The sequence below is a fragment of the Paroedura picta genome, chromosome 10 (genome assembly GCF_049243985.1).
Source record: "Paroedura picta isolate Pp20150507F chromosome 10, Ppicta_v3.0, whole genome shotgun sequence".
Lineage (NCBI taxonomy): Eukaryota > Metazoa > Chordata > Lepidosauria > Squamata > Gekkonidae > Paroedura > Paroedura picta.
The window spans coordinates 67,695,120-67,719,917 of record NC_135378.1 but is presented as its reverse complement, the minus strand read 5'-3'; the positions used below and the strand labels follow the sequence as shown (position 1 = coordinate 67,719,917).

At 42.2% G+C, this 24,798-nt stretch overlaps 1 protein-coding gene across 3 annotated transcripts in view; it reads left to right on the top strand.

Moving 5' to 3' along the window:
• The window catches only part of RPL34 (ribosomal protein L34), a 305,621-nt gene extending 285,674 nt beyond the window's left edge, over nt 1-19,947 (top strand). The window contains exons 1-5 of one of the 3 annotated variants that reach the window (XM_077300649.1): nt 15,173-15,279; nt 16,833-16,906; nt 16,988-17,087; nt 18,059-18,162; nt 19,825-19,947. In XM_077300649.1, coding sequence (XP_077156764.1) covers nt 16,842-16,906; nt 16,988-17,087; nt 18,059-18,162; nt 19,825-19,909 — 354 coding nt within the window. In that variant the 5' untranslated portion in view covers nt 15,173-15,279; nt 16,833-16,841 and the 3' untranslated portion in view covers nt 19,910-19,947. Of the gene's footprint in view, nt 1-15,172; nt 15,366-16,830; nt 16,907-16,987; nt 17,088-18,058; nt 18,163-19,824 lie in introns of those variants that run through there. The other 2 variants (XM_077300651.1, XM_077300652.1) reach the window with 2 other exon arrangements.
• Nucleotides 19,948-24,798: the final 4,851 nt, after the last annotated feature.

Sequence of the window (24,798 nt, the reverse complement as noted above, 5' to 3'; positions counted from 1 at the left end):
TGCAAATCATATTATGTTTATATTGTTATGTAAATAAATAATGAGGGTTGATTTTTGTTTTCTTTTGCAGCTCAATATAGCCTTCAAGTTTATATTGAATCTATTGAATAATCCTCATTCTCCCATCTATGCCTGTTTTTTTATAAAGGCAGATGTATCATTTGAGGGACTGCATTTAAGTGATACAGAAGCTCAATTTACATGTAAAAGTCTCTTAATAATCTGAACTTACTTTACAATACTTTTACTATATCATGCCGTGCTATTTTGTAACTTCAATTTTCAGCTAACGAGGAGATCTTCTAATAAAAATAATGATTTTTTCATGCCGTACCAGATGGTAATTTAAAGCATTTCAATTAAACAAACCATCTCATTAGAGTGCCTTGATAATGCAGCTGAGTTTTCTTTGATATGGTCAGAAATATCTCACATGCTTTTGGGATGCAATCAAAACTCGGCAATAAACTTGTTGCTAAAAGCCGGCTGCCTTGTACATGTATTTTCATAGCACTCAAATGACCTAGTTTAGAACTGTTTGAAGCCATTTCATATAGTGAAATAGGAACAAATTAACCTTGTTTAACAAGTAGTGTTCAATTTGTGTTCCAATGCTCTTCTGAGTCCTGTCATTGCCTATATGTTATACGGGGTTTTCTCTTGTTATCTAAGACATACTTCTTCAATTATTAGGATTGTTCACCTCCAGGTGGGACCTGGAGACCTCCCAGGCTCATTCCGCACAAGGACCAATGTTGCCAATTGGTTTTACAAAGCGGAAATGCTATTTTAAATAGTGGAATCTCGGCGTTCCACATACCTTCATTTGTAGTGGAATCCAGTAGCGTTTCATTCGTTCCCCACAGGTTTCCGGTCTCGCAAGAATCGCTAGAAAGGAAGCAATTTTTTTCTGTGCTTGTTCCCACCCCTGGCCATCAATTAAACGAACAGCCAATGGGCGGTTGTTATCATGCTCCCGAAAAGCCCCTTTCCCTTTAAGCACAGGTTTAAAAACACACACACACACGTTTCAATGAATATGCCTTGATTCTTCCTAATGTAGAGACCCATCTAGCTGGCATGTGAGCTGGCAAGTCATCGTTACCACGCTCCCCCAAGTGAAAAAAAAATCCCCCCCCTTGCACTGGCACAATTTTCGGCCAAAATTAAAGGGAACTGGCAAACAGGGGGCTGTGTTGTGCTTGGGGACTTAGGGGAGCTTTAAAGCACTTCTGTGGAGGGACTGTAGCCAGAGAAGCCTCTCTGGGTGAATCAAGCCTCGCTGGTTCGTTGCTTTCCCCGCTTGCTCCAAGGAAAAAAAATGGTGAGCGCTTCGAGGAGAGAGCCAGGGGGAGGGACTTTGTTGGAACCGCTACAATGGGAACGCACGTGTCTTTTTTGCTAGTGTTGCAGATTGTTCGCAAGAGTGTAGTGCTTTTCGCAGGGTGAATCCACTTGCTGGCAGGGGCTCATGGGAATTGTAGTCCATGGACATCTGGAGGGCCGCAATTTGACTACCCCTGCTCTATGGCATTGTACCCCACCAAGGTCCCTTCCCTTCCCAAAGCCGATGTTCCCCAAACTCCAGCCCCAAACTTCCAGGAATTTCCCAAGACAGAGTTAGCAACCCTACTAAGGGTTTATGCATTAAGGGTAGCTCTCTTTATGTGATACATACACAAATTACCATGCAGAAAAGGTGCTATTTGTTCTCTAAGCCACTCGTTACATGGGTCTCTTTTCTCTATCTTCATGCACAAGACCTCTTGTGCTCTTCTCTCTTCCTGTCCTTATGGCAGGAAAGCCATTTCAGTGGGAGAAAAGATCACAAAGACCCAAAGATCCTGTCATGCTTTCATTCAAGGTTAACTTGTGCAAAAATAGCATCATTTGTTATTATTTTCTTCTTATATCTCCCAAGAACTGCAAACATGTCATCAAAACAGTGCAAATGACCCCTGATACGAAATCCCATGTGTATCTCTGGTATTCATATAGATCAAGACCATTTAAGTTTTCACCTTGAATCAAACTTTGTTGGTCTTAAAGGTACCACTGGACTCTAACTTAGTTGCCGCATCCATTCTTAAAGCTGGTAAAAAAAAAAGGAAGGAGGCATCTTCTGAGATTATGCTGAAATCTATGGGAGCTGTGTGTGTGTGTGTTCAGTGCCACCATGTCATTCTCAACTTATGGTGACCTATGGGGTTGCTATAAGTTGACTGTGACTTGATGGCACTTTGCCTCACCATCTGTGAATAATGATGACCATTGCTCATGTATAGTGGTTCATCTTCTTGAATGCTTTTTATAGCAAATGACAGACCAAGAGTGCAAACTGTACATCGCTCACCAAATAGTCTTGTTAGCACTTGACTTCATTTGCTTAGCAGGTAGCAAACTTGACATAGAACTTACTTTGGCCTTGGGTTCATATCCTCATTCAGCTGTGAAGTTCACTCGAATAGTCATTACTAAGCTAACCTGTGTTATGGGGCTGTTGTGAAAGGCACTTCCAAGATCTGATGAGATTCATGCATATATTCCTTAAGGTAGATATGGGTTAGCTTGCACACAAAATCTAACAACCACACAGACATTATAATTTTCAAAGCCACCTGTAGCTTGATGTTCAGGGTATGAGCAATATTAATTAATTACATCCGCTGCAAACTCATACCCATTCTTTCTCAAGAAACATTCTGTATCCAAACTGACAATGTCCCTTTAACTTAAAAAAATTAATACTTTTTTTCTTCCATCTCCTCCAGACATTTAGAATCTCAAAACACTTAACCGAAAAAGAGTCATTAATGCTGCCTCTTACATTTTGTTTTCCTATGCTTGCTCCGGAGATGGCATACTAATTTGTTTCTTGTTTTCTTTTCTGGCCATGTCCCTTCCAGGGTTTCTTCTTTGTAGTGGGTTGTTGTGAGCTGTAGGGGAGGTGGGTAGGACAAGTTCAAACCTGCCAGAGTCAGTTCAGGAAGCCTGGCCACACGAGGAGTCAACCAAAGAAGGTGCCTAGGGGGGCATGATGTTTAAAAGCAGCAAAAATGCAAATCATCTCCAGGATAGAATCCAGGAATGTTTGCACTCTTACAAAGGATGCTTGTGCATAGCTCTTGTAAGAACACACTGTGCACATATTCTCCAAATAAGTGCAAAATTCTAGACCAGTGGTCCCCAACCTGCGGGCCGCGGCCCGGCCCCGGGCCGCGAAGGCCATGACGCCGGGCCGCAGCTCCCTCTCCCCGCCCCCCCCCCGCAGTAAAAAACTTCCCAGGCCGCAAGCTTGCGGCCCGGGAAGCTACTTACTGCGGGAGGGCGGGGAGAAGGAATCAGGGCCGGGCTGCGCCTGTGCAGGCCGCGCCCGCGCGGCCCGATCCGCGGGCGTGGCTTCCGGGCGCGGCCCGATCCGCGGGCGCGACCGGGCGCGGCTCGATGCGCGGGCGCGGCCGGAAGCGTGGGCGTGGCCCGCGTGGGCGCGGTCCCCGCGGGCGCGGCCCGATGCCCTGCCGGTCCCCAGCCTAATAAAGGTTGGGGACCACTGTTCTAGACTACAGGGTGACCCTTTCAAATTGTACAGAATAGCTGCTTCAGACATCAATGTGCATTCAGCTGGTGATGATGAAATAATCTTTTCCAGAATATCAGGATAGATGTGGCCTGAGAGGTCCATGGACAGGATCTTTCATGATGAGGGTTAAACTGAACCAGAGACAAAATTCTGGAGGGGGTACATAAGTCTTTCCTTCAGGCTGTTTTCCTGATCTAAATTCCCACACACACACCCCTATAAATGCTGTTTGTCCAGTGAGAAAAACAAACCTGATTGGGAATACTTGGGAGAGGACATTAAATATTTGCTTTGTCAACACCAGTTCTTTGACATGATTTGGGGCTTTTGGGTCTACTTTTAAGAGTGGGAGGCTGTGTGTATCACCCTGATTACAGATTGCCCATATCATATCTAGTTAAGAAACCACCAGCCCTGGGTTTAACATCAGGGACTTACTGCAGGAGCACAATATTTTTTTTCACCTGTAAAATAATTTAAATTTAATACAAGGTCTGTTACATAATAACCTAAGAAGCATTTTTCAGCCTATGCCTTCCACATACTTTTAATGTTTAAACGTAGTGTTGTTAGTCCCTAGGTGAAGACCCCCACCCAAATTACAACTGATCAACAGACTTCATAGATCTGTTTCCCCAGAGAAAATGGCTGCTTTGGAGGATGGATGCTGTGGCATTGGGTCTCATTGAAGTTACCCCCGTCCCCAAACTCAGTTCCACCCCCCAAATTTCCAGAAATTTCCCAAACTGGATTTCATAATCATATTTGCAAGTTGGGCATTAGCACTGAAAAAGCATAAGCATTAAAACATTATTATACCATTTTCTTCAATAAAGGCACAGGCATGGAAAGGAAAAAGGAATAAATCATCAATCAGCTTCAATAATGCAAATTTACAGGGGTTAGATTAGAAAGAGACACTCTTCTCTGTTCAAGTGATGGAAATATGAAGTGATCAAAATATATTTTTTTTAATCCTCAAGGCATTAAGAGCTTAAATACAAACACATGATTCATTATATCAAGCCAACTCTTAGGGGTAAATATTCCATGTGGGGAATTAGTTGCTGTTAATTGGAGCTTAATTCCCAGAATACCCCACAGTACAGAAAATATACCCTTTGTTTTAATATTGAAACAGGCTACTTCTTGGGTGCCACAAGTGTGATTACTCCACTTAGTAAGCCACAGGGCAGGCTACTTTCTGTTTTTAATGATAAAAGCTTTCAGCAACTCCCTAGGTAGGTATGGTCAGGTAAAGCACACAGGTGAATTAGGAAGATACCTATATGAGAACCTATGTTCCATTTTTGTACATTTCCACTATCTCTAGTTACCGTTGTGTGCCCCTAGATTCCGTTGCCTGTCACTAGTAAGTCAATAGTCTGTTCCTTTTTCTTCCTCTTTGGAGAAGATTTGTTAAAAATTTGTCAGTATAAGTGGCTCAAATTAGTTCCTTCTTTCCTCAGCCATTACCTTTCTGAGTCCACACACCTTGTGTTTGAGTGTCTGGGCAGGTCCAGATACTGGCTGCTTGCTATTACTGAGAATCAAGGCCTTATCCAATATTCTTCGCTGTCACATCTGGGTGAAGCACTTACTAGCCCTATGGCTGTGAAGCTAACATCCCTCTGACCCCAACAGAACTAATGAGAGTTGCCTGAGCATAACTATAGATGGAATTCAGGATTTGCCCTGTAATATTACACTTGGTATTGTGGAAATTAGTGTGACGGTTTTGTTGTAACCTGGTCTGATGGAAGGTTTCATGCGGGCATTAATGTTTTAGTTTCCTTGGAACCATTGCTTTTCTCTGTAGGTCTTAAGATCACTGCCCCAAAAAGAGACTGCAAGCACACCCCGAATCTGTCAGACAGTGATAGCACAGCAATCCCTGAAGTATAGGCTGCGCAGGTCAACCATCTCACATAACTCCTATTAGCTGATCCTCCTTGCTTCCTTAATTGCCACTGGTATAATCCACAAAGTAATAGCTAAACCCAGACTAGCCTTGCATGTTCTTGTCAGTAAAAGGAATGTTCTCCGCACTCATGAACTGCTCAGAGAAATCAGCTCAAGGGATGTGCTTAAATGACTTTTAAACCCCTTTGAGCAGAATCTTTATGTGCTGCCACAATTACTTCTATACGGAGAGGAAAAGTGTAATATTTTGTGTACGCCATATTTACTTGAAACGAAGACCACCCTGAATGTAAGATAATCCCCCCTACAATTTTTATACACAGAGACTTCTATTATCTATTATTATTAGATAGGAAATTATATTTTCCATGCAAGTTTAACATGAATCCTCCTCTTCCTCCTCCTTTGGATGGCATATTAAGAAGAAAAAACTAGTCTTTGAGTAAAATACTGTAGCATTTTCCCCTCTGTTTATGAAAAATAGTCCCCATTTGATTTGTGTAGATGCAGTCTTTTCAGTCTGTCTTGCTAATTCCTCTCTACCATCGTTTCTGTACCTCATAGATTTTGTCCATCTAAATCCATTGATCCCCTGCATAATCTTTTTGAATGGTCAAGGGGGACCAGTCCATACATTTTCATCAGCAGAAAAGCTGGTGGACCCTTGCCACTGTCTCCTAGACTCAGGGAACTTGATAATGTTGCATAAGACTTAGACTCCAGAAAAGGAGTCTGAGTATTCTGCAACATTACCCAGTTCCCTGAGTCTAGAGACAGTGGTAAGGGTCTACCAGCTTTCCTCCAGTCCTACACTGTACTCTGTTCATACTGCTCAGAGTGTAGTTAAGCACTTGCTGAAGCTAAGACAAGTAGTAACACAATTAAGACTGTAAACCAAAGCAAGGACTAAATATTGCTCAATATTGCTCAATAATCCTATTGTGTTTACTGTACATTTAATCCTTAGAGTAAAACTGGACTGTTTAGATTCCTATTTAATCTAAATCTACTGGTAATCCAAGTCTACTGGTAATCTAGAACAAATAAGGATTTACAATTCTTCAAAATAAGTCATAATTTCCTAAATTCTTTGAAGGAAATTATGCCCATTTAGTTGACATAAATCTGTGTTCATTTGATAGATATGTCCTATATATTTGTGTTTTCCATCTCAGCTCCTTTTTATTTGTCCATACTAAATCCATGAAGTTGATACCCAACCAGTTTATAGATCATACTGATCATTTATGGATGGATGGATGGATTCTAAAAAAGACAGATAGGTCAATTCAGACGCCATTCCAAACAGACTATCTTGAAGCTACCTCACATCTTCTAGCTCACCTGTATTTTCCTGCCATCTTTCTCTCACCGATGCTCTCTTCCCCCATCCTCTTTTTCACACAGAGAGAATATCTTGAGCTAACAACTCAGGAACTTGAAACACAGCTGTGCACTATAGCGCAGTTGTGTTTCAACCTGGATTCTTGCCCTTGAGATAGGAGTTGGAATCCATCCAGCATGGACTCCTGTGGGGGGAAACCGTGAAAAGTGTGTATAATTGGGCATTGTCATGCAGAGAGGTGGAATTCATTTGAACCAGAGAAAGATTACAAATCATCTTAGGACAGTGTGATTATTTTTTAAAGCTTGCATGGAAGAAGATACAAGCAGGTGTACAAGCAGGGTCTGCACCTGCGATGGTTTTAATCAGCAACTTCAAGCAAACTCATTGCCGTCTCCAGAATATACGTGGGCGAAAATAAACAGCTGAGCATTGCGATTCATTAACACTTCAAATATATATATATATTTTTTTTCAGAGTTGGTTATTCCTCAACTAATAAAATAGCTGGTGTATCCTAAAGTAGTATGAAGTGACACACTGTGCGGAATCAATTTTCCTTTCCAAAATCATTAAATCCAGTAGCCTGCAACGGCATCCCTGCTAATTCTGGTTGTGGCCCTTTCATCCTCCATTAACTTAGGCGCTCCTAACAGGCTGTCAGAAATAATTTCCCAAGATGTAAATAATTCAGAAATTAAAAATTAATAAATAATAACAAGAGAGCAACTGGGAGCTAGACTGGGTCAATTAGCCGGTTCAGCATTCTGTTTCTTCACAGCAGGGAAGGGGGAGCCACGTTTGTTACGAGACTCACTCCTCCGATTCTGAGGTCTGATTTACGGCTCTTCATTACTGGATCCAGTCAGACACAATTACCTCCATCACTATCTCCATTCCTAACTTCAAAGAAACACACATTTTCTTGTCTGTCCCCCCCCTCCCGTTTGCAGCCGCCGCAGCTTGACGTCCCTGGAATTTCTTCCACGCGGACTAATTAATAAGACTTCGACTTATCATATTCACTTCCCCTCTTTGATGTCCTACCTTAGTCAATCATCCTATTTAATTAGAATTTCAATGATAACTTTACTTATCTTGTGGGTAGATGTAAATTAAAATAACAGGGTTTTAATTCTCTTTCTTACAGGGTTATGACATTTTTTTTTTTGACAGGAGAAGAAGTTTCAGCCCAAATGCACTATCATGTACCTTGCATCTGAAGGCTGCATTCTGCTAAACTGTTTTCCTCCTTGCTACAAAATAATTTTGTTTGTCAAACAAGCTGCATTGAAGTGGAAATGAACTCTGGAGCCTTTCAAATTTCATCAATAGTCACAAGTTCGTGTTGGGAGAAGCTACATTAAATCACAGAAACAGAAGCCAACTGCAGCAAACATATTGTTAACAAGGAACAAAAATCTGGATGTAACACCTGTAAAAGAGTAATAAGAAAAGTAGTAGCTATAGCCCTGCAAGTTCAGAATATTCAAAGTCCAGCACATATTTGCTCAACTGTCTCCATGGCTGGCTTATTCTAGAGGCTAGTAAATTTGCAAGTGAACCAGCAATGAAACCAGCAATGAAACCACACACTCTCATGAAAGAGTGGAAGCCACCATTGAGGTTTGTTGGTTTGTTCCAGGTTCAAAGAGAAACTCTGTATTTCTCAGACAATAAACAGACATTATAGTAATGACTAGAGACAAAGCCCGTTGCACCCAGGAATACAACGGGCGCTAGCACATACACCTGCACTGTGATCTTCCTGGGTTCTGCCATCCCCCCGCTCGATCTTGAGATTCAGTGTGCTGCAGTGGTTAAAGAGTAGCAGACTCTAATCTCAAGAGCTGGGTTTGATTCCTGACTCCTCTATGTGCAGCCAGCTAGGTTGTCAACTTCCTGATAAGAGCATGGAAATCTTCCGGAAGATGAAAGAGAGAAAGACAGGATGAAAGAGACAGAGGAAAAAAAGAGAGAAAGAAAGAAGGAGGAGGGAAGGAAGTCATCAGTTCTTCTAGAGAAAACAGCTGCTTTGGAAAGGACATTGGCCCTCCTACCCCCAACCTCATACAACCTCATACAAGTGTCTGCACAGGTCCCCACTGTCCCCACCTTCCCATTCAACCCCACATCTTCCAGCCAACTTGGTGCAGTGGTTAGGAGCACCAACTTCTAATCTGGCATGCCGGGTTTGATTTTCCACTCCTCCCCCACATGCAGCCAGTTGGGTGACCTTGGGCTCGCCACAGCACTGATAGAACTGTTCTGACCAAGCAGTTAATATCAGCCTCATCTACCTCACAGGGTGTCTGTTGTGGGGAGAGGAAAGGGAAGGTGATGGTAAGCCGCTTTGAGACTCCTTCGGGTAGAGAAAAGTGGCATATAAGAACCAACTCTTCTACTACTACTACTTTTCTAGAGCCCATTGTATTTTTCTGCAGAATGGGCTTTATTGGTAGTGTATTTATATTTATAATGAGAATGTTTTAAGACATACGGAACCATGGCCCCCTAGCCCTTGTCTCCAATAATGTGATTGAAATGGCTGCTGAAATCAAACTAGAGAATTATAAGAATCTACAATGTGGTATCATATTACAGCCAGCTTGGTGTAGTGCTTAGGAGTGCTGACTTCTAATCTGGTCTGGGTTTGATTCCCCGCTCTTCCTCCACATGCAGGCAGCTGAGTGACCCTGGGCTTGCCCCAATACTGATAAAGCTGTTCTGACCAAGCAGTAATATCAGGGCTCTTTCAGCCTCACCTACCTTACAGGGTGTCTTTTGTGGGGAGAGGAAAGGGAAGGCGGATGTAAGCTGCTTTGAGACTCCTTCAGGTAGAGATAAGTCGCATATAAGAACCAACTCCTCCTCCTCCTCTTCTTCTATTGATTATTGGCTTTCTTCATTTTAATCTTTGCCAAAATCTCATAATAACTAGTAGCTTGGAAGAATGCCATGAGATCTCTCCTTAGACACTCAGTAGAAAGAAGTTGTTAAGATGCATCTCCACTAGAGCTGCCAGCTCTGGGTTGGGAAATATGTGGAGATATGGGGGGTGGAGCCCACGAACAGCAGGGTTTAGAGAGATCTCAGCAGGGTACAGTGCTACGCAATCCACCCTTCAAAAAATGTTTCCCCCCCAGGGGAACTGATCTCTGTCTTCTGGAGATCAATTGTAAAGGCAGGTGATTTTTAGTCTCTACCTGAAGGTTGGCAATTGCCTCTCATGGGAAAGAAATGGTGCCAGCCTGACGCATTGTTGGATCCAGACTAATTTGGAATTTCCACCAATTTTCCTTTCTCAAAGCAGACCTCCCTCCCCATGTCATTCTTCAGGGTGCCCACCAGGAGCTGGGGCTGCCAGCTAGTGGGAGATATGGAGGGGGTGCTGTCAGTGCAACAGTGTTATGTCACTTCCCAGGAAAACCTGGAAATCCAGAATGTTAACATAGTTTCTGGTTATTTCTGGAACAAATTGACATATCTGTGTTTTCATCAAAAATGATGCAATGCTGTTGCACTGATGGCAATTTCAGTTTTCTTTTCTTCTGCTGTCCGCCAGAGTGGTAGTTGGAAATAGGAGCTGTGGGCAGGAAATCCCTCGCCCCCACTAGGAAGCTAACATCCCTACCAGGAGCAGCAGGGAGATCAGTTGGCTGCTGTGGAAGGGCAAAGGGCAAGATAATTCTGTTTCACTAATGGACAGTTTTGTCTGGATCCAACCCATGATCCTGCATCTGAAGGACAATCCAAAATCACACACATGGTCCTGGTCATGTAATCTCATCACAAAAAAATTGAGGCTGGCAATAAGGAAACAGATGCCTCTTCTGGAATTTACCTTTCATGGTAAGCCTGATTGAGGGCCACAAAGAGGCTCCAGGGTGCCCATCTGAAATGACCGTGAGGCACTTGAGCATGGCAAACATTTCTTAAGAAGTCATTCATGATAGTCTCATTACCTCTGTAATATACATTACATGCATTGTGTTTTGGATGCACTTTTAAAGTACATTGGTTTATATCCCTTTCCCTATTTTGTATTACTAGGATTTATCTCCCTCCTTTTCATTTCAAGATTTCGGCCTGCTGAACATGTGGCCCAAATCTGTCATGTCCAACTACTATCAGTTCTATTGTGTAAGATGTTAATACAGTACCAAAGTGTTGCCTTTTAAAAATATTTCCAAACTCCTTTATCAGCAATTTAAGTGTTGTTCTTTAACAATTGGATCCTGTTACATTTCTTTTTCTATTTAGGGCATTATTATTTAATTTAATTTAATTTAATTGGTTTCTTTCCTCCCCTTAGGGTTCTGGATCAGAAAGTTCAAATTAAATACTCTAATTGCTCTGCAACTCACTTGTGGTCTGAAATGTGTTCATTTTAAAATGGGCTTGAATATCTAGTTCATACATATTTTTTTCTCATTATTTTGTAAGGCAGATAACTCTGTCTCAAATTTGCATCTGAACCACAGCCAATAATTTACCCAAACAATAATGATAGACGTCAGACAAGGGAGGCAATTTCACAATAAAACTGTAAGTTACAAATTTATAAATGAATCCATCAAAGCTTTGGAAACCACACTATGGAAGAGACAAATGCAGGGAAAGCGAATTATGGCATCAGTTCCTCATGATGTCTAGAAACACAGCTCATTTTGAAGAGTAGTGATATAGTGTCCAGGGAACAATTTTGCTGCTGTCCAGTCACAGCTGATTTATGGCAACTCCAGCAGGGTTTTCAAGGCCACTGCCTGGCTATTCATGGTGAACCTTCTATTCCTTGGTGGTCCCCCATCCTCCCAAGGTCAATCCTGCTTTGCTTCTGAGATGTTAAGACTGGGCTGTCTAAAGCAGGGCAGGGCACTTCAAATATAGGAGTTGGGGTCAAACTAGACTTTCATGTTTTTTTAATGGTTTGGGAATCCTTGGATCCCACTCGCTTTCCTTGCAACCAGACAGCAACTGCACTGCAGGAATGTATCAGAGAAATGGGAATATTTCAAGAGTAGGTCATTCTGGGATGTCAAAGTGGCCATTTCCAAATGGGTTATCTGTCCTGAGTTCACTGCTGTTGGGAAGTGGGTTGCCCCTTGCTTCTCCATAGCGTCATTAGGGAATCCATGTCTCCCTTGAGGTTTCCTTTGCTTTTCTGCCATTTACCAAAATGTGATTTTCTCTGAAGTCTGGGAAAGGTTATGGGATGGCTGCCACATACATGGGAAAGTTTGGATTTTCCTAGCCCCATCCAACAACAGGGAAAGGCAACAAAAAGGAGCTAGAAACTTACTTCTTGAAAATGAAAGCTGGGAATACAGAGAACCTGATACAAAGGCTGTTTAAACAATACAATATATTTAACTGCCTTAAAAATTATAATCTTGGCTGGGGGAGCTGGAATAGCTGATGCCAGTGGGCCTGGATAGGAAAAAACTTTCATGTGGAAGCCCCATTGCCACAGTACTGCTGCAGCAACAGGGAAACTACACAACCTGACTTTGATCTCTTCCCCACTGGGAATTTGCCCCACTTTATTGTTCATCAGGTAATGGAGCAAATTTCCAATTCCAGATGATGCCATTGCCTAGTTGGTGCCTGGCCCAACTCAGACCCTTGTTTGCCCTGGAGGCTGACAGGGCCTATTTTGGGTCTGGGCCGTGGAGAAGGGAAGAGTCAGGCTGCCCTGGCTGCTTTGTCTGGAGGCACAAATCCAGGGAGGACAAATGCTCCCCTTTTGGAAGTAGGTGGGGCAACCTGCCTTGGCCAAAACACCCAGCACCAGCCTGGTGTGATGTGGCTGGTGCAGAATAGATCGTTGTATGGGGAGGAATGATGGCTCAGTTGCACAGCCTCTGCTTGGGATGCAGAAGGCCCCAGATGATTATCTGTAAGATCTCTGACCTCACAGTCAAAATAGCTGTGATGGCAGATCTTAAAATGCTATGAGGCCCCTTTCTAGATTGGGCACGCAGCAGGGAAGGCAGATGACGTGCTCATCCCTCTCCCCACATGTGTCTTTTAAAGTGAATAGACAAAAAGGCCCTCCCCAACAGCTGTTTCAGCACTTTAAGCGGGTGTGCGTGTGTACACATGTGAACGAGAGTGCCCCAGCCTGCCATCCTGCATCATAAAATTTGAAAATCTCTTTAAAGTGGCAGTAGAGTGGTGGTAAAGTGCATAGGTCAGATCAATGTCCCAAGACCTTGGATAGATGCTGCCATTCTGAGCAGGCAACAGTCATCTTGATGGGCCAAAGTTCTGATTTACCAGTTTAACCTGAGTTCAAACACAGGCTTTATTTCTCTTTGTTGCCGTTCCCAACAAAGCCTGTCAGGGCCTTCATGCTCAGTTGTGATAGGAATACTCCAGAAGTGAAAATCTTGCTGCTCTGCATGTAATTACTTTGCTTCTTTTGGATCTACTAGCTTGCAGCTGTTCTATTCCCTGTGGGGAACGCTTGCTCTTTGCCTCTCTAAGGGCTGCTCTAGCCGTTTCTACATTTACTTCCTGTCGGCTTCATCGGGATTCTTTACCATTTATTAGCCTTCCATATAAGTCCTCAAAGCAGGAATTGCTTTATTTATTTATTTAAAATAAATCATTTTGTTTAAATAATGAAATGAATCCCTCTGGAGTTCTTATTAATGCCGGAGAGTAAGAGAGTACAAACCAGATGGTAATATTATAACAGTGATTTTTATTTTCAGTAATTTTACTAAGAAATTTAACAGAAGATAAGTTTTCCCTGGTCTCTTCAAATTTGTTTTTTTTTATTTGTTGGTTTTTTAGACCCCAACCTTTTTATCACCGGGGACCATTCAACGCTTGACAATTTTACTGAGGCCCAGTGTGTGTGTGTGTGGGGGGGTAATTTACTCCTCTACTCTCAACCACTGCCCTAACTCTCTCTGATCGCTATGGTAATGTTTAAACATCCCTTCAAAATAAGATACAGACATGCCACAACAATAAACATAGGGAACATTTTATTTTTATGGAAATTTTAACTCATGACAATGACAAATCAATGGGAACCCTGAGCTTGTTTCTCTGCAACGAGATAGTCCCATCTGGGAGTGATGGAAGACAATGACACCTGAAGTGTGTTGTAAAGGGCGGGGGCGGGGGGGGGAGATAAGGCATCCTTCGCAGCCCACTTCCAATTAGTCGACAGACCACATGTGGGCCACGGCCCACAGGTTGGGGATTGCTATTTTAGACTGCCCCTCCCTGCAAGTGAGCTTAGGGTGGTTTACAACCTGTATATTATGGGCAGTACATTATAAAATAACAATTAAAATGAAGCTGTTTTCATCCGCTTCTTACTTGGATGATGTCAGGAATGGTGGGGAAGATGACAAACCTATTAAATGTCCATCCAAATGTTTAAATGACAAAAAATGAATCTTGTTTAGAGAACAATTTAATAATAAAGAAAATCTGACCAGTTTTTCCAACAATCTTATTTGTTGCAATGCAATGTCAAATGTCTTGTGATTTTTCAGAATGTTAGCGGGGAAAAATGGTCTGCCAAGACATTTTGCGCAGTTGCTTGGAAGACAGTCCCTAAAGTTGCCCTTTTAAGCAATCAATTGCCTTTAACACTTTCTAGTGGTAATAGATACAGTACAGCCCTATGTCGTCAGATCTCAGAAACTAAACAGGGTCGTAAAGGAAGCCCAGCGTAGAGGAAGGCAATGACCAACAAACTGGCAATTCGACTTACTAGTTTATGATTGGGAAGTTAATTTGAAATAGCTTCTGTGTTGGGCAGGAGAGGATTGTTTCGGGGGTGGGGGAGAGGGAGTTCATACTGTCTTTGGCTTGCTACCTCTTATGCACGTTTAATGGAAAATATCATACACGTGCTAAAATGCCTTGGGGAAAAATGCACAGAAAGGTGTCCGCAATGCAGCAGTGGAAGATGAAAGAGGAGTCTCCCGGAGTCCCCCAGCCTGGAGATTGCAACCGTACCCCCCATCCCTCACCACAGACAGGCAGACAATAGATAATATGACCGGTAAAGCTGAGCAGAATAAAGTGAGGTCAGTAATTAAACTTTTTCTAGCCCGCCCTTCCCAAATTGGCTTCTCTGCATCAGTTCCGCATTTGCTGTAGCCCAATAACAACATTCTTATAGCACCTCTAACACTTTTTTTTTCCTGCTTGCATCTACTGTAGGTTAATGTAACGTTGCAAAAGGCAAGCCTCGTACCACTTTCCCTCCAAATCCAGTCCTGAAAAGCCGCGTCCTAATATTTGCCGTACAAGATGGCGGCGCCCGTTGCAGTATCTCTTTCCTATCTGGGGAACAGAAGGCGAGAGACGAAGTTTTACTTCCGGGTCTGAGACGCGGAGTCTAAACTTTGACCTGTGCGCCGTCTCCTCCTTTCTCTTCCGGTGCCGGCGCTCACTCTAGGTAAGGGCTTCTTCCTCTCTCTCCTGGGTGGAGTGGGTTTGAATCCGTTTCCATCCGCCGTGTGGAGGGACCGGGAGAGCTTGCGGGTGAGTTGGGCGATGGGTCGGCCTCCCAGAGGGTGGCGGTGGGTTGTCTGTCGCTGAAGACCGAGAAGATGCCGAGTGTCACCGGCGCCTCCTGCGGGAGGCCTGTCCGCCTGGAGAAGGCCTCGAGAGCAGGGCGGCTCGCTTGCCCAGGAGGCGCGTGCAGCTCCCCTTGAACATGTTTTGCTTTCTGATGCTTCACCAGCGCTGGTACTTGAAGAGACGGGAGTTGAAGACAGAAGAATCTTCCATTCAAACAACAGGAAATAGCCTTCTCTGTGCTTTATGTCCCTGTTCGTTTTTCAGAATGGAGTAAAGGCCAGCAATTCCTGAGTTGCAGTGTGGCTGTTTGTTTTGTCTTTTGCTGCTCATTTTGTTGCTAGTCCTAAGCACCTTTGCTAGGAAGTATATTGAAGTGAATGAAAAGGGATTTGCCCCTAAGAAAACGTGTGCTATGAACTGCTTTAGTGGGAAGCAGTGCACTAGCCAGCTGTTTTGTTTCTCAGAGATGTTAAATCGTGTGTCCTGATACATTTAACGTAAGTGCTTGTCTCCTGGGATGACTTCTGGAGAGAATAGCAAAGCTAATGCTAGGTTTATGTAAGTAGTGTGGGGGTTGTAAGCCATATAGTCTCAGTAGAAATGAAGTTTTGTGTGTTTTGTGGGACAGGCTAGCTTTTGTTACTGATGTTTCAGAGTTTGCTAAAGCAAGTAAAGTGAGCCAGTGCACTTTACCAGCTGCAGACTGGGAAGCTTGAGATCAACTCATTTCATGGGCCAGTAACACTAACTCTTTGCTTAGTTTAACTCAGGGTTGCCACGTAGGTAAAGGTCAGGGGAAAGATGGTACTGCTTTTAGTTCTTTAAAAGGATGTAGACAAACTGGAGCATGTCCAGAGGAGGGTAACAAAAATGGTGAGGGGTTTGGAGATCAAGGTGTATGAGGAAAGGTTGGGGGAGACTGGTCTGTTTAGCCTGGAGAGGAGACGACTGAGAAGGGGATCTGATAACCATCAAGTATTTAAAAGGCTGCCATATAGAGGATGGAGCAGAGTAGTTCTCTCTGGCCCCGGAGGGGTGGACCAGAACCAATGAGATGAAATTAATTCAAAAGAAATTCCATCTAAACGTCCAGAAGAAATTCCTGACAGTTCGAGCGGTTTCTCAGTGGAACAGGTGGTGGGTTCTCCATCTTTGGAAATTTTTAAACAGAGGCTGCATAGCCATCTGATGGAGAGGCTGATTCTGTGAAGGCTTAAGGGGGTGGCAGGTGACACTGGATGAGCAATAGGGTTGTGAGTGTCCTGCATAGTGCAGGGGGTTGGACTAGATGACCCAGGAGATCCCTTCCAACTCTATTATTCTATGATTCTAGAAGATTAAAAATATAGAAATTGTTACGGTAATAAATGCAGTTTTTATATGTGCCTATAATTCCGTAATCTAAACATTCCTTTTGTTTTCTTTTAGGACTGAAACATGGTCCAGCGCTTGACATACCGCCGTAGGCTGTCCTACAACACAGCCTCTAACAAGACTAGACTGTAAGTGAGAATTTGAGTTTTCCTGAATCCCATTTGTTATAATTGTGACAAAGTCAATTAATGCTTGACTTATTCTTGTAGATCTCGAACACCAGGTAACAGGATTGTTTACCTTTATACCAAGAAGGTTGGCAAAGCACCAAAGTCTGCATGTGGGGTGTGCCCAGGAAGACTTCGTGGTGTAAGTATGTTATGTTCATGCATTAGGGTTAACTGGCTTGCCTTTTAACCATGCTGGGACCAGTTTTTAATATGCTGTGCACATCCTAGGTAAACTACCTGTCTTTATGAAAAATCAGTGTACTGACTATTCCATCACTGACACATGGTGATGTTTAATGTGCAGTCGCAGCTATCTTACAGTGCATTTTTGTGATGGATGGTATTAGGGGTGTTTGCTGTTCATGAGTTTACATGGGAACATCAGTAACATTAAGGGCAATCTGTGTAAGGGCAATAGTAGTTAATGTTTTTCAAGAAAATCAGCAACAGGACAGTACATTATCCTGGAGTATGCAATAATTACTATCTCCTAACCATGATTACCTGGATATAGTGTCTTTCTCCATCTCTTTCAAGCAGCATCTTCCCATACTCAGAAAAAGAAAATTAATTATTGCTTTCTGTTTGACATGAGCAAAGCAACAAAAACCAGTAGCCTCATTGGGAATGGATACAGAAGCAAAATGCTGCTGATATACAGGGACTGCCTCATGCTGTTTTGTTTTCCCTACTATGTAGCAAGGACTAGAACAGAAATGTGTTCTGCTTTCAAACTTGGTTTACAATTAAAACCTTAAATAGAAAATCCATGTTCATCTTCCTGAGACATTGTTAATGCAAAAGAGCAACTTGCAAAGCAATGATGTGGCGATCTTAATTAAATGAGTGGGATCTTAATTAAATGTTAGCATTGCTGTGTTGCTGTATTGAAACTAATTTTTAAAATGCACTTCAATTGTATGGTTTAAAAGTAACAGTTCCTCTCAGATTAAATAAAATATATATTCTTAGGCTGAGATTTAAAACTGAGATTTTGCTAAAGATATGGAGCTCCTGGTGCTAAGCCAAAAACTTTGCTGTATTTGAGTAACCCTAGTTTACTAACAGATCCAGTGGATTAAGGATTGTTGTTGTTCCCATGTATTACAGGTTCGTGCTGTTCGTCCTAAAGTTCTTATGAGACTGTCCAAAACAAAGAAGCATGTTAGCAGAGCCTATGGTGGTTCCATGTGTGCTAAATGTGTTCGTGACAGGTAACTTGCATCTTGCACAATTATTCTGCTGAAGCTCGTAGATTATAATTTTTAGATTGAGGTCCATTTGTAATTTCTGTAAGTAACGGAACTACTTTATGTGGTGAACATGGGGCTGTATGACACTGAAGTTCAGTTTGTGCCATTCAAATGCATGTAAGCCTGGTTGTATTGATTGATGCTGATGATTCTGTCTAGGAGCTTCCAAATGCTGCCTTTGATAGCAGAAGCATATCTTAGATGTTGTAGTTTATTTATTTATGCTTAGATGTTTAGATTTCTATACCACCGCTCCCAGAAGAAAAAATATACTCCCCATAAAAATATAGACAATAATAACAATTTAAAACCGAACCCTAACAGCACACAGGATGGCGGTTTCCCAAAAAAGTCCCTCCTCATGCTCCAGGCATCAGTCTCGGTGCAGATGATATGAAATTAGGTTGGCAACTAAGTTGACAGACAGCTCCCGATGTGGTCTAACACCAGGGGGGGGGAGACCTGATCACATACCCTGAGGCTTTCGACCCGCCCTCAACCAAAAGCCTGGCGGATGAGCTCCGTTTTGCAAGACCTACGGAACTCGGAGAGCTCCGATAGCCTGCAGCTTAGGGAGCTCATTCCACCAGGTGGGGCCAGGACCAATAAGGCCCTAGCCGAGGCCAGACGTGCCTCCCAGGGCCCCGGGACCTTCAGCAAATCCATATCCGCAGAGCAAGTGCCCTGCGGGGGGCATAAGTTTGTCTTTAAAATAACAGCATCAGTTCCTGTCAGAGGTCTCCACTGCAGACTACAGCATGTAGAAAAGCTAGCAGTGGAAAGGATTTAGGTTTTTGCTATGCTGCTGCTAAGCCAGTTTAAAAATGGAGTGAAGCAGCTTTCTTAATTTAAAATCTTGTGGTGACAGATGCATTCGCCTGCCTCATTGGAGGCTAGTGTGGTTTGAACTGCTTTCTATTGAAATTGACAGAACTATCTAGATTGCAATGGATTTGAGCTTACGTCTTCAGCATTCTGATATATAGTTGAAGAGAGTAATTTTAACAGGCAGTGGTGTGTGCAGTGCTATGTGTTTTCTGGACAACATTCAGGGAAAAAGATCAGATGTCCTAATTAAAATATGATCTGATTTAATTTGTTTACTTTGACACATTATAGTAAACACGTGTTAAAAGCTCCTTTTGTTAGTTTTATGTCCCAATAGCTTCAAGCAGTTTTTTTGATGGTTTAACTGTTACATAAAAAAAATCAAAGGTTTTTTGTAAAAATGATTTTTATTCGACTAGTATTTGTAACAATTTTTCTAGTTGCCTCTTGGATATAAAACAATGTAAGCCAAGTATAGTCTATTTTGTTTTTCCTTAAATTCAAACAATGTAAGGCAAGCACAAGCTACATTGTCTTTAAACTGCGACAAGAACTATTCCAGTAAAGACAATGTAGCTTGTGCTTGCCTTACATTGTTTGAATTTAAGGAAAAACAAAAAGCACTGAAAATTATAGAGGCACTAAAGGATGAGAAGTTCTGAATTTTCTTTCACTTGCTATAAGTATTGCAGAAGAAACTTTAAATACTGAATTACAAAAGTGGAAAAGAATAGTTAACAGTCTTGGACAGTGCTGAAATGTTAATGAATGCTTTGTGGATTTCCCCCCCTGTAGAATCAAACGGGCATTCCTTATTGAGGAACAGAAGATCGTTGTCAAGGTGTTGAAGGCACAAGCACAAAGTCAGAAATCAAAGTGAATATATGTGTATGCCTAATAAATAAAAAGTGAACTTTTGCTTGTGTACGGTATAGTTCTGTTTTGATTCCAAAATGTGTTTGGTATTGTATTTGTTTTCTGAGGTGCAAGGTGGTGATGGGTTTACTTCTAATTTTTTTTTAACCTGGAAATTATGAATTTGCGTGAAGAGAATTAGGAACTAGGAGTCCTTAAACAACATTTTCCAGATGTAGTGCTGTTTAATGCTATTTCTAATCACCTGTTATAATATTGTCATGTTGTTTATGGACATCGTACTTTACAGATCCCTGCTGTAAGGGGATTAAAGCTTGTAGAGGAAGGAAGGGTCTAATGAGGTGTAATTTGTGCAGTTCATATTTAGACTCGGTTGCATTAGGGAACAGGAATTAAAAATGTTATGCCTGTGTCTTCATAGAAAAGTTCGCTTTTATGGACTGGTCTGATGGAGGCAGGAGTTTCAGATAAAAGGAGCAGCAAGGGAGAAGGGTGAAGTAACTTATGGAAATGCAAGATCCAGAATTGTTGAGGGAGAGTGACTGGCCCAAAGTTAGCTTCAAGGCAGAGTGGGAGCTTGTGCCCATCTATCCTTGTCTCACATTCTAACTGCTACACCCACAGCTTACTGCATTTTTCCCCAGGGTGGATGTTAAATAATAAAAGTAATAACAATACCAATGGAAAGGAAGTGGGCTACAACTCAAGGGATTGTTCCATTCTGCTTGAAATGGTTGGTCACCAATTATTTTAGACTTCCTGATTTTGTAAAATCACTACAGTCATACTCATTGCAGTCGCACACTAACTTTACTGCTACTGGAACTATTTGAATTGGTCTGTGTTGATTTTTAGTTTAACTCGAATGAACAGTTATAGCTGTCAATTTTTTTGTGAAGGGGATAAGAAATATAATTGGCAGACGATTTGGGTTTGTTAGCCAATATTCCATGTAAGGTGAAAATAGTTCCTGATTGTAGGGAAATATTGTACAGAATGAGACATGAAGGTTCTTGTAGGCCAGGGGTCACTTAGCTTGCCATAAAGGTAAAGGTATCCCCTGTGCAAGCACAGAGTCATGTCTGACCCTTGGGGTAATGCCCTCTAGTGTTTTCTTGGCAGACTCAATACAGGGTGGCTTGCCATTCCCTTCCCCAGTCATTACCGTTTTATCCCCCATCAAGCTGGGTACTCATTTTACCGACCTTGGAGGGATGGAAGGCTGAGTCAACCTTGAGGCAGCTGCTGGGATCGAACTCCCAGCCTCATGGTCAAAGCTTCAGACAGCATGTTGGCTGACTTACCACCCTGCGCCACAAGAGGCTCTTCAGGGGTCACTTACCTTGCCATAAAAACTATTTTTTTGAGTAATTAAAAATATCCCATATACCCCCCCCCCAAGCATGTTACCATGCTCTGCTCTGTCCTAGAACCAGGACTAGGCAGTTGTGCACACAGCTTGGAGCAATACTAGGAAATAAAAGCCCAGAGTAGCACTTTCTCCAGGTCTTCTATAAGCTGTATGAGCTTCTGTGTACTATTACCTCACTAGTTACCTGCTTAAGAGTCCTGATCTAGGCCAGTCACTTGCTTGGAGATAGTGTGCACTACTTTAAACCACCGTGGTCTGATGGTTTTTCGGCCTCGGCAGCACACCTGGAAACAGTACTCCTTTGCCACACTTGCTATGGAACAAGTTTTATAGGGTTTTATAAGTTTTGTACACTTTTAGATGCAGGCATAAGAAGCTAGACAATTTATTTAATGGTTGTACAATTTAATGACTGATTCCCCCAATGTTTCCTGAAAAATATACCTTTATCATAACCATTCAGAACATCTTGCAAGTAGGCAAAGAATTGTTACAGTTTCACATATACCTGTAGTCATGCGAGGTACATTCAGTACTTTCTGACTCTGTAAAAACTACTGACACTTTCCTGAGAGGCAAAACAGAAATATGATGTGCTATTTTCCATCTGGAGCAGATCAGGAGAAAGAATATTTGGCTTTTATTAGGGCAGACTATGTAGTATCACATTACTGTGTATGTACAGATGTGGAAATAAGGGGAGATGACAGATTATCATATGACATATGTGTACCATAGCCAGGAGATCTTAACATTGTTTGGCTGCCAGACAAGAGACAGTCGGGGTGGTTTGCCACTGTGTCCCCATATCATGACCCTGGAATTCCTTGGAGCCAGGGCCAGCCCTACTCAGTTTCCAAGGCCTGACAGGATTGGGTTTGCCTGGGCTATCAGGGTTGGCGTTCTAGAAAGACAGGCATATAGTCAACTGTAGACTGCCAGCTACACATTCCCTCTCTAAACGCTTTTGAATTGGAGCCTGTTTGTGAAAAGTCTTGTGATCCTCTGTTTTAGGAATGTGCAGCATCTTCAGTGCCTGATAACAACCAAGTGTCACAAACTTTTAAAAGTAGCTAATTATAGAATGACATTTGAAATGAACAAAAAAGATTGTGTTAAATATTAAGTATTTTGAAAAGCCATGCTAGGGGTAAAAACAAAGTGCAGGCGTTAGGAAACTTGTCAAATGTTAATGAGGCCTCTGATTTTAACTTTAAAAAAAACAAAGCGGATAACTGTAATTCAAACATCAAGGGCAGCCTTTGGGGGTATGATGTGCTTTTTGAATTATCTCTGCATCTGCAGTGCAGTAAATAATTTAAAGACGTGTTCTATCAGAGCAAGCCTGTTAAAATGAAAAATGAGGATAAACAAATGAACTTGAGTCTGCACAGTTTATGTTACTTGCCATCAAATTATCTGTCTTTGGTAGTGAGGCTGGTATTTCCAGCTGTGTGTGACTGATTTTGTCACCCCTCATGCATCTGGCATAAATGTGCATAAGTACTATGGTTACCCTTATTGCAAGGTGGATATATAGTAACCTTATTTACTGGGTAGTCCAGAGCATAATTGCCTTTCAGTGTTGCGTGTAATTGTGAATCAAGATAGTTTGACTATAGTTACCCTCAATTCCTCATTGCATGTCTCAGTCTCCTGTTTGTCAGCAGGAATGCTCACAGGGCAAACAGTGGTATAGGTTTTGAAGCAGCTGTTGCAGGGAACAAATCAAGTATGTGCAGGAAAGGAAAAATATATGGGCGAAAGGGTGTGGTATAGTTGTAGCACCCGTGTCTTGAAGGCTAGTTGCAGAACTGAAGTGGTGGTCCAGGCAGTGATGGGATGTTTCATGGAAGAGCTTTCAGGACAGAACAAGTACTTCATCCTAAGGCTTGAATCTTAAAATGCTTGTAATGTGAAAATGAGTTTCACTGATGTCAACAATCTTGCATCAAAGAGGCTTAGAAGTGGAGCAAACATATTTTAAAAATACCCTAATTAACTTCATTTTATTTTGCTTCCTTTATACCCCCCAGCTGGCTTGTGTTTTTCTCCTCACTTTTCTATACACACCAATCCTGTGAGCTAGGCTAGGCTGAGCGGGATTGTCCCAAGGTCACTCAGTGAGATTCCATGGGAGAGAGGGGATTTGAATCTGGGTCTCCCAGATCATAATCTGGTTTTCTGAAGCAGGATAATACATTGGCTCTGTTTTTTGCCATGGAAAGTAGGGATCTACAGTCTCCAAGCCTCAGAGGCAAGTGGAAAGAGGAGGGGGTGGTCAGGGATGGGGGACGGAAGGTGATTGGCTGGCCACGGGACAGACAGGCAAGCCGGTTGGAGGAGGAGGCACTCAGGCGGGACAGACGCCATGAGTTGGGTGTTAAGTGCTGAGTGGCACTTAAGCCATGAGACATGCTCCTCCTCCAAGCTCTTACCAGAAATGTATTATGTGGAACAGATTATTATTAATTTAGCTTTATATACCGCACTCCCTTATGGCTCGAGGCCATTTGCAAAGAACATTAATTGCATAATCCAGTATAATATTTTGGTAACTGTTTCATTAACCATGTGGCAGCTTCGACAATCAGAACGTAATATGGGTAGCAGCAGAACATTTAATCACAGTAACATTACGGTCACACCCCTGTAGAGTTATGATCTGGGTGGGAGAGGGTTCTGGAAGCCTGATGGTGTCACTGATGATGTTATCCGTTCAGTTGTGTCCGACTCTTGGCAGTTCTCTAGGGAAGTTTTCACCATACATTTCTCTCAATGACTGCTTCATTTAGTTGGTGTTGCTGGCCTCAACCAAATGCCTGGTGGAAGATCTCCACTTTGCAGGCCCTGCAAGCAGGATCTGAAAAGATATCTATTTTAAATGGGAAATGGTCATTGCAATTGATCAAGGAAAAGCAAAAGATGTCAAGAAACACCTTTAAAAAAGAACCCCTGTGCCATGTTTCTCATTAGTTCACCAAGTAGTAAACGAAAACCTCTGATCAGCTATGAAACGGCAGAGTACATCAAACCATGATTCTTTACCAGAGAAGAACTAAATACCTTAAAATGCAGAGGAACTTACTTCCAGGTAAACATCTGTTACTTCCAGGTAACTATCATTGGCTTCCTCCATGATATCTGAAGTTGCAATGCCATACAAAAAGTGTCCATCCCACTTTTTACTGGCCCATACATAAAGTTCAATAGCACTTTTGAAGACTAATACTGCCATATGGTGGCTGCACTGGAGAATTGCAATTGCCAATATTAATGTTGATGGTTCGAAAACTTCCAAAATTATTTTTCTAGTTGGTGACTGCAATGCTGTGCATACTTAGCTGAAGTAAGTTCCTCTCAACATAGTGGAACTTCACTTATGGGTGAACATCTATCAAGCTGTACTGATCCGCTATCTAGATATCTCTTCTATTCATTCAAATACTTAGATAATGAAAACCAACCAACCCAATCAGGAAATTATGAGACACACACACACATTTAAAAATGATTCAAAT